The 20,583-nt window shown below is 36.6% G+C and overlaps 2 protein-coding genes across 3 annotated transcripts; one reads left to right on the top strand and one right to left on the bottom strand.

Moving 5' to 3' along the window:
• Nucleotides 1-1,987: 1,987 nt before the first annotated feature.
• On the bottom strand, nucleotides 1,988-2,624 carry LOC107831000 (uncharacterized). Its single transcript, XM_016658714.2, has 2 exons — nucleotides 2,547-2,624; nucleotides 1,988-2,398 (listed from the first exon to the last, which is right to left on the bottom strand). The coding sequence occupies exons 1-2, from the start codon at nucleotides 2,622-2,624 to the stop codon at nucleotides 1,988-1,990; spliced, it is 489 nt and encodes a 162-aa protein (XP_016514200.2).
• Nucleotides 2,625-6,426: 3,802 nt separating this feature from the next.
• Nucleotides 6,427-19,972, top strand: LOC107830190 (uncharacterized). 2 transcript variants are annotated; one of them, XM_016657670.2, is made up of 4 exons: nucleotides 6,427-7,702; nucleotides 11,520-11,634; nucleotides 19,475-19,516; nucleotides 19,617-19,972. In XM_016657670.2, exons 1-2 carry the CDS (start codon nucleotides 6,593-6,595, stop codon nucleotides 11,631-11,633), a joined length of 1,224 nt encoding a protein of 407 aa, XP_016513156.1. In that variant the 5' UTR covers nucleotides 6,427-6,592; the 3' UTR covers nucleotide 11,634; nucleotides 19,475-19,516; nucleotides 19,617-19,972. The 2 variants fall into 2 exon arrangements, with proteins under 2 accessions (XP_016513156.1, XP_016513155.1); XM_016657669.2 differs by having other exon boundaries at nucleotides 6,430-7,702; nucleotides 11,520-11,604.
• The last annotated feature ends 611 nt before the right edge of the window (nucleotides 19,973-20,583 follow it).

Below are 20,583 nucleotides of genomic sequence, written 5' to 3'. Positions count from 1 at the left end.
ACATGGCAGAAAGTTGGCCATTAATTTTATCTTGGGATGTCATTAGCTAAGTAAAGAATAGTGTAGAAATATCAAAAATTATATTATTAGCCTATTTTGTCAAATATCAGATTTTGTTTAAGGCTAGATAATGTTAATGGTATTTCGATCAGATATGGCATAATAACGGTTATGTGAAATGCCATGGTACAAATGTGAATTGATATAATCCGTCTCGTTTATGATTTTGGAATATGATGAATGGTTCGGACGTTCCACTACGTTGCATGTGATGTTATTTTATTGAATCAACTTGTAGAATAATTCTCTTTCTTACCAACAAAGGGTCCTCCTATTTTAATTCACTTCTTAAAAATAATGTATAAAAAATAACGTCAATAATTCTTACCAAAGGTACTTTTGGTGACTATAAATAGCATGCGTAGGCCGAGAATAAAAATTGGTTTGATTTTATCTGTCATCATAAGCAAATTAACCGAATAATTATAACTTTGGACTAAAAACAAGTAGATGAGAAGGAGATATAATTTCTTCGAAAACTATTAGTTTGTTTATCAAATTAATTCTTTTTCCTAGTTTTATATGCAATTCACTTTTTGGGTATGCATATATTGTATTTACGGAAAAATGGTATTATTAATCCCACGTTTATTTTTACCCTTTTAAATTTGAATGGCTTGGAGAAATATAATTCTTACGCAAAAAATATAATTTGCGGTCAACATTCAACAATTTATGGAAAATCTATACTACTATTAAGAACATTTTGCGTGATTAGGGATGCGTTCGCGTAACCTGATTGTATTTCTAAAAGCAATTCGGATTATGCGTTCGCGCAACTTCGAACGAACATTTAATAAAAAGGGGGCTCTTCGGAGAATATCAATATTAATTTCATATAACTCGAGATGTGCGGTTCAATATTTAATTATACAAGAGCGACGAACGTTCTTAATTTTATTTTAAGCACAATTTCGAACTAGTCTTTTTTTTTATAATAAAAAAATTTCGAAAAAAAATAATTATTATATTATCAATATCATTGTGTATACGTACGCGTGACACGATTTTCACGTTAAAATATATATAATATATAAAACGGATACACGTATGCGTGATTCGATTCGAAGAAGGGTCTTTAATTATAAACAATCTAAACAGAAGCGATAACAAATTCATGCAATAAAAAATATAAAATCGAGATAATTAAGCCAAGAATAAAAACAGTTAAGCGACCGTGCTAGAACCACGGAATTCGGAAATGCCTAACACCTTCTTCCGGATTAACAGAATTCCTTACTCAGAATTTCTGGTTCGCAGAATAATAAACAGAGTCATATTCTCCTCGATTCAGGGATTAAAATTGGTGACTTGGGACGCCTTAAAATTCCCAAGTGGCGACTCTGAAACAAACAAACAAATCCCATTTCGACTGTCCTTTAATTGGAGAAAACTCCCACGCACCCTCGCGGGGGCGGAAAAAGGAGGTGCGACAGTTTTGTCTAAGTACTATTCTGCTACTTAACCTTAAGGATATTATAGATGTTTTTATTTTTGTGTAATTTGTGGTAGTCATTACACATTGTGGCTGTGAATGAATTACATTTTAATGAATATTTCAGTTGCTTTTGTCCTTTAACAAAGTATATATTTTCATTATGGCTGCAGTTTTGTTAATGTAGCAGGGTTTATATATATGTATACAATAATATACATAGTTATACAAATTTATACAAACTTATACTCTCATTTATACATCTGTATACATATAATACCATTGATTGTTTGCAGTTCAGTTTTATATTAGTACAATCTATCAATATATTTAGCACCATTAGAAACAACAAGACATTGTTATTGGATAATAATGAAACATATCAATTGCTTGTTAAACTTAACTACTCAACATTTGTAACTCTATTATTTGTGAAACTTAACTACTCAACATGACAACAAATGTAATATGAAGTGTTATGTTTTCAACTATTTATTTTGGTCGATTCCTACATGTTTTTCTATTGTGACCATAATGTCCACATATAGAACATGAAAACGCCCTCTTAGACTCTTTCTTTGAAGCAGGTTTGAGTCTTTCCTTTCTTGGCCTTCCTGCATTCCTTCTCCCTTTAGGTGGTAGGACCACATCTTCCAGCACCTCTGTTGGGATTACCCATAAACTCTCATCTGGCATCGGATTCACTAAAAATTCATAAGTTCTAAGGAGTTTATCCTTCTTGTAGTAAAAAGAGCAATACTGGCCAGGTTTTAGCTGTTGGTTCTTCAAAACCGCCCAAGCATAAGGACATGAAAGTTCATCCATTTGAAATTTTCTGCAACTGCATGTTCCCTCTTCAAGGCACACTATGTTTCGCCTTACCCCTTCAAACACAGTATATAACTGCTCCATAGCAGGCCTCACTTGCAAAAGTTTTTTTTTTTAAAAGTTAAAGAACATTATACATTATTATACAGAGTTATACATCCTTATACAAGCAGTAAAATGCAAGTCAGCAGTACCAAGCATCATTATATTTGATTTATTTTACCGTCATTTGCTCCGATGCAATCAGATTTTCCAGAATGAGTTTGTCGTACTTTTTGCCAAGCTCTGTAGATGTCTCCATTGCACTTTTTCTGTTTTTGTTGTTTCACTGTTGTAGCAAATTTGTCATGTACTCCAGCAATCGCATTACTTGTAACTCTCTAGCATCTTTGTTTGCTGCATTAATTGACTCTGCAATATTGGAAGTCATTACCATCGACCTTTTCACTTTGGAATATGCCCTAGACCACCTTTCGTAGCCAATTTCGAACAAGTAAGGCTGTACCCTCGGATCAATTTTGCACATCTCTGTCATATGGTACTCAAACTTCTCTATCGTGTAAGCTCTAGCCAAAGCAAAGAAGATATCCTTCAATTGTTTATGATGTTTCTTGAATGTGCGCTTTACATTCTTCCACAAGTGAAACGTGCAAATACAATGTGGTACTTCTGGGAACACAGCTTTTGTGGCATTGAAGATGCTTTCGTTTCTAGCTGAAACTATACACATCCCTTCCCTAACACCAAAAGTACCCTTTATCTGGACAAAGAACCACTCCCAAGATTTGTTATTCTCTGAATCTACAATTGCATATGCAAGTGGAAGGATTTTTCCTGTTTATAAAAAATAGATATTAGGATTCAGACAATTATACAAATCTTATACATAGTTATACACAATTATACAACCTTATACAAACTGAAAATTTTATAAAAACAGCAGCTGTGAAATACTATACACTTTTATACATAAAACTACAACATTATACAAACTGCAGAAACAAGGTAGATGCAGTCAGTTCACCAGCTCCATCCTGCGTGCAAGCAATCAATATGGTACCCTTATATGCTGCTTTAAGGAAACTTCCGTCAACAACCATTATTGATCTGCAATGCTCCCAGCCCTCGATAGATGCATATAGCGAAACATATGCATAAAGAAAACATCCATCTTCTGATTTGTGCAACTTTGTAACCGTTCCTGGATTTGTATGCTCCAACATATAAAAATACTTTGGCAACTCCTTATATGAATCACTCGGACTCCCTCTTATCATTGCCATTGCTATCTCTTTAGCTCTCCATGCTTTCATGTAGCTCACTTCAATCCCGTGTTGCTTTTGTATGTCCTTTATTATATCTTTTGCGGTGTAAACTTTTTTTGGATTAATATACTTGTCCTTGACTATACTAGCAATTACACCCGAAGTAGCTTGACGTTGTGTTAAGTAACTTTCACCATAACTGCATGTGTGATTATTATTGTAACTTCTCACTTTGAATATGTTTGCCTTGAAAACGGCTGAAGATTTGAAACTCCAAGCACAATTGTCATCCATACACATAAGGTGATACCTAGGATTAAAGATCATTCAACTTCTAAATACACTTGTATACAAAAATATAACTAGATATATACTAATTTTAATACATTATATACAAATATATACTACTTTATACATATTTATACATATATATAACATAATATACAATTATTGACATACCTTGTTGCACTTGATCTCTTCACCTTGAATTGGAACCTCTCGCGTACAACCAAGTTTTTCATCACATTTATAACTGTCTCTTTATCTTTATAAACTTGATCCTCCTCAACAAATTCGTTCAACATATTATCTATTATACCCGTGTTTTCACTAAGTTTCATGTTTTCAATTAATTGGATATCAGGCATAATCTCAGTGCTATCAATTGTGGATACATCTATAGAATTGGAACTTGTAGCAACCAAATAACTGGAACTTGTAGCAACCAAACAACTGAAACTTGTAGCAACCAAACGATTATCATAAATCTCTTTCACTGTCACAAACAAGGGGTATTCAGTGAAATTCAAGTTTTTCTTCTTTAATTCGATATACACCTTAACACCTGTATCGTTGTAAATCAGGATCGGTGGCAAACCATCATTTGAGAGAAAGTTAATCTCTATTGTGTTTAACTCAATATCGATCCTAATCTGTTCCGAAATAGATGCAACTAAATTGTTGTAGCTGAATGTCGACTCGATTATTACACAATCGCTGACGAAATTGATAAACTTGTTTTCTTCCCATTCACCATTATGAAGAACGTAAACTGGAAAAAGCTCCATCGAACAAAAAGTTAAAATCAAAATTGCAGCAAAAATGAAAATTGCGCTGATTTGCAGCAAAAAAATTCACTTTTCGTGTTTGATTTGCTGTTAATTCGAGATGAAGAAGAATTTCTAGGGTTTTTGGAGCTGCATTGATCGCAAGATCTCGTTTTTGTAGATTTGGGGAAGAAGAATGGAAAGAATGAGAGAACATCTCGCTGAAAGATACAAAATCCCGCTTCTAACTCCCAAAAAATGGAAATAACACCCCTTTTTCGGATATGGGCCTCTTATTTTTGGGCTACTCAATTATAAATTGAAATATGGGCTATAAAGTTGAAAAGGAGGCAACCCAGTTGTTTTAGGGAAATTTTACCACCTAAGGAATAGGTTAGTACCCTATTTATATTAAATAAATACCATTTTAAAATATTACATCCTATAAATACCTTTTATAGTTTATAGCAAAAAATCTAAATATAGTTCCATCCTACAATTAAGGCACCATATATACTACAAAATATTTTTCTCTCTCATTTTTTATATTTTCTCTCACCTAATTAGCGTATATCTCCTCTAACCAACTTCTCTCTCTCTTCTTCCATGCACTTTACCCTCTTCTCCCATAAACTCACGTTTCATAAATCTTCCCCCACCCTAAATCTCTATTTCTCCGCCATTATCACCTCTACTCTCTTCTCCCACATACCCACGTTACTCCAATTCTTTGTCCTCTCTGTATTTTCACAGCATAATCAATATTTATTATTATTTGGCATACAAAAACAGATCTATAAAACAACAAATTTCAGCAAGAAAAAAGGAAGAAATATAGAGATAGAGAAAGTAGAGGAGAAAGAGATCTAACCGTCCATCTCAACGATAGGGTTTTCAACCTTGATTTTGTCGAAAGTCATGTTTACAAATAAAAGAGGTGAAACTGTATTCACATGTATTCAACAGCATTCATTTATATATTTTAGATGTATTAAAAAGTTGTGATTATTCTCTTGTATTCAAGTGTAATTAACTATTTTCCTTGTATTCAAGTTTACAAATAGTTGTAATTAACTATTTTATTTGGCAGTAGTATTCAAGTGTTTTATACAACTGTATTCAGTTGTATTCAGTTATAGTTAGTTATATTCAACTATTTTATTCAGCAGAAGTTAGTTGTATTTTGTTGCATTCAAGAGTTTTATTCAGCTGTATTCAATTGTATTTTATTGTATTCAATAGAAAAAAAGGAGAAGAGAATTGAGAAGTTCGATCAGATATGTTGCTCTGATTTTTCCTTCTTTTCACGTTTTGGAGTTGCTTTCTTTGAGCAAAATACAAATTAGTGTGTACACGTTTTAGTTCTTTGAGTTAAATTAGGAGACTATCATGTGATTTGATTTCCTTCCGTTTTTAACAAGTTTAAGTTCCTAGAATTTGCGCAAAAAAGTTACTGTATTTCACTGAAATTTTGCTTGAATACAGTTAAATACAGCTAAAATTTCGTTTGAATACAGTTAAATACAGATAACACTTAGCTGGATTTCCCGTTTTTACGCCTATTTTTTTTTTGTATTAATGAATACAATCGTTTAAATACATGAAATACATTGTATAAAAACATAAAAGGTATCTATAAAACGTAATATAACAAAGGGTATCTATAAATGACTAATTAGGACTAAAAGATGGTGCTTTACGAAAAATACATGAAATTTTCCTATTTTAATACGGATAAATGTTTCTCTATAGGGAGCAGGCCCACAATTTCGTTAAAGCCACGTGTGAAGTTTCTTCACTCGGACCAAAAGCTCTTGTTATAACGCGTGTGAAAATCAAATCAGTAGCTAGTACCCTTCTTCCGCCGCGGACCTCCGTCGCAAACGGTGGCAGCCATTTCACCGACGTCAAAAAATCAATCTCCATCACAGAGTACGAACCCTAACAAGTCCTCAGTAATGCCTAAAGCGAAAAGGAGTAACGGAAAATCCGACAAAAATGACGGAGACGAGCCGGAGATTTTCGTCGTTCCATCTTCCAGTACCGAATCACAACAAGACGAAAAAGAAGAAGAAGAAAACGACGGCGTAGAAAATGTTCACGAGGAATACGTAAGAGATACGGACGACGAAGAAAAAGAAGAAGAAAATGCCGCAGAGGGCAAAGTTGGTAATAATACTAATCGCCGAGGCAGGAACGAGGAATTGGAAGTACAGAAGAAGGTTTATAGGAGAAAGGGGAAGAAAGGAGATGAAAATAGAGAAATTGAAGCAAAAACGGCAAAGCAAAGTGAGAGTGAAAATTTGAAAATATATATGAGGAAGAAGAAGGTCAAAAATGGGAAGGAAGAAGAAGAGGAGGAGCAGAATGTTGCAAAAACAGCTAAAAGGGAAAAGGATAATGCCGAGAAAAAGATGAAGGAGAAGAATGAAAAGGGAAGAATAAGCAAAAATGCAAAGAGCAATGGAGATTCGACTCGTGGTGGCAAAATTGAGAACAAGAAGAAGAAAAATGAAGAGGAAGGAGGACAAAAAGTAGCCAAAAAGGCGAAGAGCAATGGCGATTCAAGTCGTGGAAGTGAAAATGAGAAGGAGGAGAGTAAGAAGAAGAAGAAAAGGGCAGAAGAAGGAGAAGGAGGAGGAAAAGCAGCAAAAAAGGCTAAGAGCAATGGTGATTCGAGTAGGTCGAAAAAAGAAGAGAAAAAGATGAAGAGAACAGAGAATAAGAAGGAAGGAGATGAAGAAGCCGAAGAAAAGGGAGTGAAAAGGGCAAATAGTAATGGGTCTACAAGTCGAGCTACGAAAGAGAAGATGAAAAGGGAGAAGGAGGAAAACAAGGGTAAAACAAGTAATGGGAAGGTAGAAAATGGAGCAAGGAGCAATGGTGACACCCCTTTGAAGAAATTAAAGGCAAAGAAGAAAAGGGAAGATGATGAAGAGGAGGAAGATGAGAAGAGTGGAAGTGCTCTTTATCAGTTTCCTCATAATCGAATCCATCGAATAATAAAGGACGAAAATTCTGATATGAGGATGTCCCAAGAAGCAACATTTGTAGTTAACAAAGCTACGGTATGGCCCTATAGTCCTTATTCAGTTGTGTTATATTCGTCACTGTACATATTGTTCATTGTCTTATCGACATCTGTTATTTTATAAAGAGTCCCTGCTAATGCATTTTTCATATAATCTTTCAAAAGTTATTCTTTGTGACTTTGAGGACCTTCATTAAAGAAGTGAGTGATTGACTCAAGTACAGTCTAAAACCTTCATTGCTCACTGATTTTGGAGATAATTAGAGACTTTGGGATAACTGTTGGAGGCATATGTGATCTGCCCAATATCACAAGTAAATAGAGGTGAAGTAAGATTGAACAAAATCGTTTAGCCTAAATGTGGAGAGTTAGATATATAAGTTCAGTCTTACAGGAGTATGACATAAAAGGTGGAGAAATAAATAAAATAAAAGTAGTACGAGTGTGGTATGTGATGGGAAGACAAGAAATATTATAAAATAGTGAATGTTGGGCCGTTAAGGACCAATATATCTACTAGATGAATGGCGTAGCGGCTATTAACGACAACAACAAACACCCCACTGTGATCCTACAAGTGGGGTTTGTGGAGGGTAGTGTGTAAGCAGACCTTATCCCTACCGTGTAAAAGTAGATAAGCTATTTCCAATAGACTCTATTCTCAAACAAAGTAGGAAAAAGAAGCAATGACAACAAGCAGTAACAACAACAAGATACTAAAATAATTGAAGCAGAAGAAACAACACGTAGTAATAGAAATCAAATAATCAGAAAATACAAGAATACTACAAATACCACGGGTGTGGAAAAGAAATATGCCGGCTACCTACTAACCTTCTACCCTAATTCTCGACCTCCTTACCCTATTCTCAAGGGTCATGTCCTCGTTAAGCTGAAGCTGTGTCATGTCCTGCCTAATCTCCTCTCTCCAATACTTCTTTGACCTACCTCTATCTCTCTTCAAGGCCTCCATGGCTAACATCTACCTCTTTTCAGGGTCTCTATGTCTAAGCTTTCACACCTCCCTACTGGAGCATATGTGCATCTCTTCTTTACATGCCCGAACCATCTAAGCCTTGCTTCCCACATCTTGTCCACAACAGGGGCCACTCCTACCTTGTCCTGAATATCTCCGTTCCTAATCGTGTCTCTCCTAGTATGCGCACATGTCCACCTTAGTATCCTCATTTTCGCTACTTTCATCTTCTGGACATGAGAGTTCTGGACTGGCCAATATTCCGCTCCATAGAAACATCTTCAGTCTAACCACCACTTTGCAGAACTTACCTTTAATTCTTGGTGGCACATTCTTATCGCACAAGACACCACATGCGAGCCTCTCCAATACGATGTGTGACATCCTCATTAATCTCCCTATTACCTTGGATTATTGACCCAAGATACTTGAAACTCCCTCTCTTGGGGATAAATTGTGTATCAAGCTTCACTTCCACGCTAGCCTCATGAGTTACGTCATTGAACTTGCATTCCAAATATTCCGTCTTAGTCCTGCTCAACCTGAAATCTTTAGACTCTAGAGTTTGTCTCCAAACCTCCAGCCTAGTGTCAACTCCGCCTCGCGTATCGTCAATCAGTATTATGTCTTCTGCAAATAACATGCACCATGTCATTTCCCTTGAATGTGTCGCGCCAATTCATCCATCACCAATGCAAATAAAAACAGGCTAAGAGCTGATCCTGGTGCAAACCCATCATAACTAGGAAGTGTTTCGATTCCCCTCCCGCTATCCTTACCCGGGTCTTGACTCTATGATACATGTCTTTAATCGTCCTAGTGTATGCTACAGGTACACCTCTAGCCTCCAAACATCTCCATAGAACCTCCCTTGGATTTTGTCTTATGCTTTTTCTAGGTCAATGAACACCATATGTAAGTTCCTCTTCCTCTTCCTCTCCTTATACTGCTCTGCCAATCTCCTTACAAGGTGAATGGTTTTCATAGTCGATTGCCCCGATATGAATCTGTATTGGTTCTCGAAAATAGATACACCCTTTCTTACCCTTGTCTCCACCACTTTCTCTCAAACTTTCATAGCGGGGCTTAGCAGCTTGATACTCCTGTAGTTGTTGCCATTTTGAATATCGAGAGCCGGCAAGGCCAAAATAGAGGAACGATAGTACTTGGACAACGTTGAATCTAATGGTGTAGTCGGATTGCACAATACCTATGGAGACCAAGATCTGGAACAAAATAATACAGAAGAGACGAAGTGGCAGCAATGAAGGCAGGGAGTATGTCGTCCAAGTTAGTTTTCTGTCAAGGATGCCTTCCTCTGTCAGCTCTTGATGTACCTGTAAAATCAAAGAAAGAAAGAACAAAGGGGAGGGGAGATGGTGGAGGTCACTGGAGTTTATATTTCTCTCTCTATATATGATGAAAGAAAGAAATACGGCTATTAAGATGAACTTTCTGTTGAATACACAAAATTAGAGATGATCATATCCAATAGAAGATGCAAATAGCACAGATAGAGGATAAAACAAGAATGTCACTAAGGTAGTTTTGATTATGTCTGATGTAAACTTGTTTTTACACCGACCCATAGGTCCAATAATATGATGACTGAAGGTGACAAATGATACGAAGTAGACCTACAATATCTCGGAATGAACATTGACTTGGCTAAGGATAGACACAGTGAAAGCAATTCATGTAGGTGATACCAACTCGTTTAGATAAGTAAATGATTGATTCCCTAGATAAGGTATGCTATTTTCTTCAAATTTACCATAGTTTTGGTTTTGATTTTGGGAATCAAATTGTATCTCGTCTCGATTTTTTTGTCCGTTGTGGTCAAAGTGCTCAAAATTGTTTGATCAGATTCGGTACGGATCCCATACCCACACCCATACTAGTGTCGTATCGACAAAGGGTACAACACCTAAAATGCCGTGTTGGAGCAACTTAAATTTAGAGAACTAAGAACTCCTTATATGCCCTTTATTTGGCATTGTAATAAAATGAACTTGAATAGAATACAGTCAAACTTTCTATATCAGTCTCGTTTGTTCCGGTATTTTTGGCTGCTATAGTGAAGTGCTGTTATAAAGGACATATATTATAACATTAATATAAAAATCGGTTCCGAGAAAAACATAACTTTTATAGTCAATGTCTGATATATGAAGATGTTGTTATAGATAGGTGTGTCTGTGGAATGAATTCATAGGACTCGTGAAGCTGATCTCAACTAATTTGAGATTGAGGTGTAGCTTTTGATTGAATTATACGAGATTACCGGAGCAACTTATCAGTGCGAAATTTAGGCTGCTAGAGGCATACATGATCTGACCTAATATCACAAATGGGAGTAGGAACTTATTGAAGCCACAACAAGTATGTGACATATCTGTAAATATTATTCACATTCTTAAGCTATAGATGATCCTTGGAGATACCATATTCTTAGCTACACCAAGCCATGGCATACTCCTTTTAGCACACGGTTGGGTTGGTGAAGTATACACGTTTCTAATGCATTGAGGAGTAAGTTTGTAATGGACTTAGATTAAGTCAAGCCTAAGCTCAAGGTTTTAGGTTAAGTAAGCTGCGTTTGGATTGTGCTCTGAGCCCTACTTTTCGTAGGTTGTGTAATTAGGAGAGATGAAGGGAAGAAGCAAAGGAGAAGGATAAAGCATTTGCATTTGAGTTGATCAATTTCGAAGCTTGTGGAAGTTACATTCTTTACTTTATTTATTTATTTATTGACAAGGAAAATTACTTTCTTTAATTCTGTACCAGGAGTAGTAGTAGCAGTATGTCTGCTTTGCTCTGCATGTTATCTTGCTTTACATATTTACGATGTCTTACAGATTTTGGTTGCTCCATGCAGGAGAAATTTCTTGAAGTATTTTGCAGGGAGGCTTATGCTTGTTCTTTTCTGGATCGTAACAATTATGTTGGATATGACCATCTCTGTGAGTCTCTCTCAGTCCATTGCTTTTAAAGTTAGTAGGACCTTCTTTCCTTGTGTAACAGCTAGTGTTTTCTGTTACATTTTACATGATATTCCTGATTCACTTAGTGCTTGTGGTTTTGTGCTTTGCATTACTGAATTTGTTCTTTAATCACCTCCTGTTATTTCGACATACCTTATCTTTATTGATTTTCCATTTTCATCATTTTTAATAACTTGCCACTTTGAAGTCTTTAGATGGTTAACACTGCATTTCTTATATATGAAAGATGAGTTGAGTTTGCATATCATAACCTTTCTCACTTTCATACTTTTCACGTGTTAAAATTTATCCTATCTCAAACTGTTATTTCGACATACCTTATCTTTATTGATTTTCCATTTTCATCATTTTTAATAACTTGCCACTTTGAAGTCTTTAGATGCTTATCACTGCATTTCTTATAAATGAAAGATGAGTTGAGTTTGCATATCATAACCTATCTCACTTTCATACTTTTCACGTGTTAAAATTTATCCTATCTCAAACTATATGGCCTAGATTGGTCTATGTGGTTGACTTGAATTTTCAGTCTGGTATTAAGTATTAATTATGAAAAAATCTTAGAGACCTCCCTCCAGATTTGTGTTTGTGATACTAAGTTTCCTTGTGTGTTGGGATATACACCAGCTTCCTTTATTTGATTTTTCAAAAAACTAGATTGGTTTGAGTGATAAAGTTTCTACAACATTCCAGAACTGCTCTTTTATGGCAATAAACATGTCAAGTTTGCAACACAAACCCTGTTTGGACAGGAGAAAAAAGAGAGAAGATGTTGGTACCTTGTGATATTGTAGTTAAAAGGTTCAGATATTTCTTATCTTGGGGAATAATGATATTTGTCACGACCCGGAATTCTCACCTTCGGAATCGTGATGGCGCCTAACATTTCACTCGCTAGGCAAGCCAACATTAGAGTATTTATCCATTTTTAACAGTTCAAGTTAAATAATAATAAAGAAATTGAAATAGCTGAAATAAACTCTGAAGTAAAGAGCGGAAAATATAACAACTGAAATCTCTAATACAGCCCGAATCTGGTGTCACAAGTGCACGCGCTATTAGAATACTACAGATAAAGGTTTGAATAAAAGTAAAGCTATTTGAAAGAAAAATACACAGCTAAGATAAAGTGCGAGGGTACTTCAGGGCTGCGAACGCCGAGCAGTTGTACCTCAAGTCTCCACACTGATACTCAAGCCGAGCACGCTACTGATCGCCGCTAGGACCGACTCCAAAATCTGCACAAGAAGTGCAGAGTGTAGTATGAGTACAACCGACCCCATGTACTTTGTAAGTGTCGAGCCTAACCTCGACAAAGTAATGACGAGGCTAAGACAGATACTTACACTATAACCTGTACGCTTTATAAAATAAAGACGGGAAAGGAAAATACGTAACGAAATAAGGCAGTTAACTTAAGAAAAATAGCTCAGTCATCACAGAAAACCAGTGAATGCCAGAAATACAATCCTTAGAGTCTCGTATGAAAGTATCGAAGCCAATACAACAAAATAAGCAATAGAAACACATAAACTGTTGCGACACGCAACCTGATCTCACCGTACAACACTATCCTCCCTTATTCCACCATATAGATATTGATAATAATAAGTAAATATATATGTTGCATCACGCAACCCGATCCCACCATATAATCAGAATCAATATCGTAATTCACCCTTATTTCACCTTATTAATGCACTCTTATTTCACCTGTTGCGGTGCATAACCCGATCCCACCATATTAGTATAAATTCACCCTTATTTCACCATATCAATCCACCTTTATTTCACCTGTTGCGGCGCGCAACCCGATTCCACCATATCAATATAAATAAATCAATGAGTACAATCAAATTAATAACTCGAATCACAAGAACATCTACGATTAACGAATATGAAGCTGAACCAGAAAGGAAATCTCGTGCCAAATCGAGGATTCACCATAATTAATATTAAACGGCAAGACAAGTCCAATAAATGACAAGTAAAGGGTGCAAGTAAGTCAATTAAGGCAAGTAGCAGTCAATCAAGGAAGCATGGAAGAACCTAATATTTTTAACACTAGAATAATAAATGGCAAGTAGCAAGTAAAGGCATGGGAAGCATTTAAATTGTGTAAGAGTTAAGGTATGGAAAGAAAATGAAATACGAAAAAGCAAAGAAACTAGTACTTTGGTGGTGTATATACACTCGTCACCTGATCTATATGCCACTACACATGAATTTCACATAACACATAGTTTAAGGGTTCCTAATTTCCTCAAATCAAGGTTAAACCCGACGCTTACCTCACTCCGCAATCCACTCAAAATTCAATCATGGCCTTGCCTTTCGAACAAGCCTCCAAACCAACCAAATCTAGCAAATTATTAACCAAATGATTCAAATTAAATTTTAGAAACTACTCATGACTGAAAGAGGTTCAATTTAGATTATTATTGAAAAGGTCAACAAAAGTCAGCCCCTGGGCCCGCTTGGTCAAACCCGAGGTTCAAACCAAAACCCGATCAACCATTTGCCCCCGAGCCCAGTTATGCACTTTGTTTCGAAATCCGACCTCACTTCGTGGCCTAAATTCCAATTTTACCAAAATTCCTAAGTCTACCCAAATCCCCAATTTCTACCATGAAAATCCTAGATTTAAGGTTGAAATCTTATGAAATGTGGTGAGTTATTGAAAGGAAGTAGGTTAGAGTCACTTACCAATGAATTGAGGAAGAAATCTCTTGGGAAAATCGCCTCTAAGGTTTTTATGGTTGAGAATTTGGAAGAACGAGTTAAAATCCCGTTTTCCCTTCTTATGTCCAGGCGCAGATGTCGCAATTGCGACCTGGCGAACCCCGCAACAACAACAACAACTACCCAGTAAAATCCCACATAGTGGGGTCTGCAATTGCGAACCCCACAAATGCAAAAAATCTTTCGCAAATGCGAAGATCTCACACTTCTGCTGCCATCGCAATTGCGATGGTTTGTTCACAAATGCGAACTTGGACTTCTCGCAATTGCGACTATTTTGATCCCAAATGCGAACTTTGTTGACCCAGCCCCACTTCGCAATTGCGAGCCTGACAGAGGCATTGTAACATCGCAAATGCGAATCCAAACCTCGCAAATGTGAGGTCTGAGACCTGCACCAGAAACAGTTTTTCACCAGCTATTTGTCCCAAGTCCAAACTACTCCGAAGCTAATCGGAAACGCTTCAAACCAAACATGCACACAAGTGCAAAAATATCATATGAACTCGCTCGCGCGATCAAAACACCAAAACGAGTGAATTTTTTCAAAGCACTTAAGAACTTTCATTTTAACAACCGCACATCCGAATCACGATAAATCGATTTCGTTTTGCACCAAATTTTGCAGACAAGTCATAAATACAGTAATGAACCTATTCCAAGTTCCGGAACCAAAATTCGGACCCAGTACCAATAAAGTCACACTTCGGTCAAATTTATAAATTCTTTAGACCTTTGAACTTCAAATTTTCAACAAATTACGATCACTCGATCTAGGGACTTCCAAATTCGATTCCAGGCATATGCCCAAGTCCCAAATTACGATACGGATCCACCGGGACCGTCAAAACACTAATCCGGGTCCGTTTGCTCAAAAGTTGACCAAAGTCAACTCAAATGAGTTTTAAGGACGATTTCACATTTTAATCAATGTTTCACATAAAAACCTTCCGGAAAAGACACAGACTGCGCCCGCAAATCGAGGAAGGCTAAACGGAGCTATTTGAGGTTTCAATACACAGAATTAAGGGTTAAAACTATAAATGACCTATCAGGTCATCACAATGTTAGAGAAGACCAATGCAGTAAGGGAGGTTAGTGTAATATCTCAAACCACACGAAGGTAAATAAAACCTAAAGGAGGCCTCTAAAATTATTCCTCAATTTATCTATTTCTTTTGGGGAAAAAACTTTTATGTTTATAACTGCAAAAAATAGAACTGTGAATTATTTTCTTGAAATAAAAAGGATAAAGGAATAGTGAAGTTAGGAAAAGGTACTGTTAACTTTCAAAACAGTAACTAGGTCAAATAAAATGGGGTTCTGGGAGTATTATTGTAACTGGTAGGCCTTTACTCAATGTTGTACTATGCTTTGCACCTGGGCTCTATCTTACCTTCTATCTTTCCAGTACAAAATTGTTTATTTTACCATTCATAAAGTTGGAAACACCAAAAACCGATCAAGGATAAAAGATTATTCTTAAGATGTGAAAAAGGAGATTCAATCCCCTCAAAAGCTCTCCTATTTCTCTCCCCCAAACTATCCACATGAGAGCTAACGGGGCGAACTTTCACGCCTTTTGCTTTCTTCTTCGACGGAAACCGGCCCATCCATATAGTATTTTCTTTACATTGCTTGGCATCACCTATTGAACACCAAAAAGATTCAGGATTGCCCTCCACAAAGCCGAGGACACAGGGCAATGCAACAAAAGATGATCAACTTCTTCCCCTGAGCTTTTACACATGTAGCACCAACTAACAAGTGTAATTCTTCTCTTTCGCAGATTTTCAGCAGTCAAAATCACTCCCCTCGCCGTTAGCCATGCAAAAAAGCACACCTTCGTAGGCGCCTTAGTAATCCAAATCGAGGAGTATGGAAAAGTGGCCCCTCTCTCACCAACATACTCTGGTAAAAGGACTTTACGGTGAACAAACCATTGCCACGCAAACCCCATCTCCAAGAATCACAAGATGGCTGGGGCCTGTCTTGCCCATATAGCAGTGTCAACAAATCTTGGAGCTCCGCAATTTCCCAATCTTGCATGTTCCTTCTAAATGAGAGGTCCCATACTACCCCTTCATGCTCCTTACGAATCTGTTGGACCATCAATTCCTTCTGGTTTGAAACTCTGAAGACGTGGGGGAAGGAGACCCTCAGAGTATCCTCTCCACACCACCTATGATTCCAAAAGCTGATTCTCCCTCCATCTCCTACCCTATAAGTGATGTTGCCACTGAAGGCTTCCCAATTCTTCATGATGCTCCTCCACATGTCACACCCGAAAGGTGCTGTCAGTGCCTTGGTCCTCCAACCCCCTCCTGTGGAATCGTACTTTTCTACTATGAGTTCCCTCCATAGAGCATGCTCTTCTATCCCCGAATCTCCACAACCACTTCCCCAACAAAGCTCTGTTGAATACCCTAAGATTTTTTACTCCAAGTCCACCCCACTTCTTTGGGAAGTGGGAAAGTGACTGTCTGCCAATTCACTAGATGAAACTTTCTATAGAAGATTGGGCGTCTTTTGTAGAGAATCATGTTCTGATGTATACTTTTTGGTATACTTCCTGTATACGGGAGTTCTCTCCCTTTTGATTAGTACAATTTACCTTATAAAAAAAAAGTTGGAAACACCAAAAATTGATTAACAGCTCACTATACCACTTGCATATATCTATACTTCAAATTTCGGAAATCTAAGCTTTTACGTGAAATTACTGGTGAAGGTTTTGACAGTAGTCTTTATTCTGTATAAAAGTTGATATGACATAATAAGTCTTGTTGAATTTTATTTCAAGGTTTCTAAAATAGAGAGCATTCCTTAGAAGTGGACTAAGGATTACTTACTATCACATGGAAGTGCAAAGACTTGGTAGGGATAAGCTAATAAAGTAGTAGAGTAATGATGTTTTATGGCCAGAGAAATAACACTATCAATGGATAGAACTCAAATAAGAAGTCCAATGTATTGCACATTGGGTAGTTTCTGGGGTTTTTGTTTAATGATGCTACTGCTTAGTGAACTAAAATGAAATTTTCAGTAGAAGTAGGAACTTTAAGAATTCTCTGCAATGTTGTTTGCTCTCTTCACATTGAACACAATCGTCAAACTAAAGATGGTGAAACAACTTGAGTTCACATATTTTGATAAAAATACTAAAAGTTGACCAGAACAGCTAACAACTAGTTGAATAGGATCGTCCTAATAGTGAACAATCACCAAAGTTAAAAGCAGTAGTGGAACCTTGTTCCCTCTAAAAGTTGTTGGTAATTGCTCGTGAAAACAGGTGCATCTTGCAGCAAACATGTAAACAATTTATTCTCAATCAGCTCAAAGAGGTGCAGTGATGCAAATTGCCAAGGTATCATTGACATTGCTTAAATTGGCAGTTGAAGAGTACATGAAAAAGTTTCAGGAATTAGTCAAAAAATTGACTAGAAGTCCGATATTCTGTATCGGCATTTGACCATATAAAAAAAGAGAAGATTTTTTCAGAACAATGCTCGGATATTCATTATAGAGGAGCATATTGAATGTCCAAACTTTGATACCATGGAGAAAATGAGGTGGAACAAGTTGTGGAGATATTTTTTGTGAGAAGTTGATAAAATGATCAAAGTAGTGGCTGGAAGAGACCATGGTCAGTGGAGGAGGTACCGTAATTTTGTAATGGTTACCAAAATGAGAAGAATGTAATACTTTCTATTAGATTAATTAGCCAGAATTCTTACCGGGGGGTGGGGGGTGGGGTGGGGGTGGGTGGGGGTTCAGGTCACGTTCCCTTGACTGAGACACAGATTATATGATTAACTTATAGATATGAGCAAAAACTTGGGCCAAACAGGTGGCATAAGGTCACTAGAGGTTGGCAAAAGCTACTTAGGTGTATTAAGTAAGTTTATAGAGGCTCTGATGCAATAAAATGAGACAATAAAAGAGAAAAAAATCTTATTAAAAAGTTTGATACCAAATAAAAAGGTTCATATATAGGAGTTGTAAGTTGCATGAAATAAGAAAATATCTTAATTTTTGGGATCCTTAATTATGACATAAGAATTACGGTTATTCTACACTGCATTCTTCGATTATTTTTGATGTTCAACAGTATTTACTTTTAGTGGAGACTATGGAGACTGTAGAGGAACATATATAGATGATATAGCTGGCCCCAACTAGATTTAGAATCGATTCATTATTGATGTTGTTATAACTTTGGATTCTTAATTATGACACAATTATTCTACACAAGAGGTTGTGATTTCGAGTCACCCTAAGTGCAAGGTGGGGAGTTCTTGGAGGGAGGGATGTCGAGGGTCTATCGGAAACAACCTCTCTATCCCAGGGTAGGGGTAAGGTCTGCGTACACACTACCGTCCCCAGATCCACTAGTGGAATTATAATGAGTTGTTGTTGTTGTCGTCGTCGTCTTTGGTTTCAATAATATTTACTTTTTTTCTTAAGTCTCATCCTATATGGATCTGACTAGATATAGATCATATAGTTGCCACCAACTAGTTTGGAATCAAGACATTATTGTTTTACTTTAATACACATAGGTGCAGGGTTTCGATCCCACCTAAGGCCTGCCCTTCTGTTATCTTCTTAACCCCGATTCATGGGCTAACACACTCCAAAGAAAAAAATAAAATAAAAGAAAGAGAAAGAACAACCCACTTATTTCAGGTTCTCGTGTTGAGTTCAAATGTCATGTCTCAAATCGCCACCCCTAGTGTACTACAAACTTAAATGAAAAACTTGAGGAAGAAAATTTAAAATGAACAAGAAGTTTATTTAATAAAAAAACAAAAAATGGACAAAAAGGAAGGATTAATGGACAAAAAGGAAGGATTTGGTATTCTTATTCATCACGGAAAACAAAAAAGTAATATTCTTGATTTTTGATTTTTGTGTCAATTTTAGAGAACTACAAGGAGCAGCTTAGATATAATCTATGCAGTATTCTGTAACATCTTATTTTTAGACTTGGTTCGGGCTGCGTTTATGAGTATAACCAATTTTGTTCTCGAGAAGTCATTTTATTTGCATTCTCAGTGACTCGAGACATTTTCTTGTGTTTCAGCTTCAGTTGTTTCCAAAAGACACAGATTTGACTTTCTTTCAGGTATCAATTACTGTTTTCCCAATAACCAATGATTTGGCTCTCCCAAATTTTCGACATTTCTGCTGATTCATTCTTTATCTATGGGATGCTACCTATGCAGATTTTGTTCCGCAAAAAGTAAGAGCCGTAGATGCATTGGCTGAAATCCCCAAGGCTGAGGAGACATAATCTCGCCGATCCGGAATTGATGCTTTATACAATTTATTGTTGTTCGTACATGACATCATTTTTTGCACCAGCTATTGAGAGCAGTAACATAGTTTTCCCAGTTTGCTAATACAGGATATAGGGGGAGAAGGTTGGGGGAAAGGGGAGACAAACCTGGGGTTTTGGGGTGGTGAATGGGCCATTCTGTTCTAATCAAATTGTGCAGAGCTTATGCCTGTAAATAAACATGTATCTAAGCTCTTGAACATTTAGCTTGACTTAATGATAGATATTGACGAGTTCTGATCAGGTATGATGTATCTCAATGCATGCGCTTGGATCATAATGTTATATTTGTAGGTAAAACCTCATTGTGACACTATGTGCCCGTGCCTATGTGAAGAGACAAGTCCACAGCTGAATCCTGTTAACTTGTGGATTGAAGAAGCCACTTCTTTTCTTTTCTCTGCTTTTAAGCTTTCGTTAATCATAGATACCATTACCATATGAAGAACAGATTTACAAGATATGGACATTTTGATAAGACATCCATTACCATATGAAGAACAGATTTACAAGATATGGACATTTTGATAAGACATTCTTATTTTATTTTCCAAAAGTACAAGTATATGATGTGTGTTTTCCTTTAGGCCTTGTTAAATGTTTGTGTCTATCCAAGTTATTATAGGCTTTGTGAGATCAAATAATCTTTCAGCCAAAGGACCAAAATCAGTCTAGCTATCCCACCAACTGGTCATCCTTCACTTCTCACAAAACATTATTTCCACATTGTATGCCAGATGTCTACATGTCTTCTCCAAACAAAAGAATGGCGATATCTCCAATTTTTCCTGGTTGGTGAGAATGGCTACCAAAGCTTGCCACATTTAGTTTCACGAACACTAAAAACACGTGCG

The sequence above is a fragment of the Nicotiana tabacum genome, chromosome 3 (genome assembly GCF_000715075.1).
Source record: "Nicotiana tabacum cultivar K326 chromosome 3, ASM71507v2, whole genome shotgun sequence".
NCBI lineage: Eukaryota > Viridiplantae > Streptophyta > Magnoliopsida > Solanales > Solanaceae > Nicotiana > Nicotiana tabacum.
The sequence above is the reverse complement of the archived record's forward strand: the minus strand, read 5'-3'. Positions and strand labels throughout refer to the sequence as shown.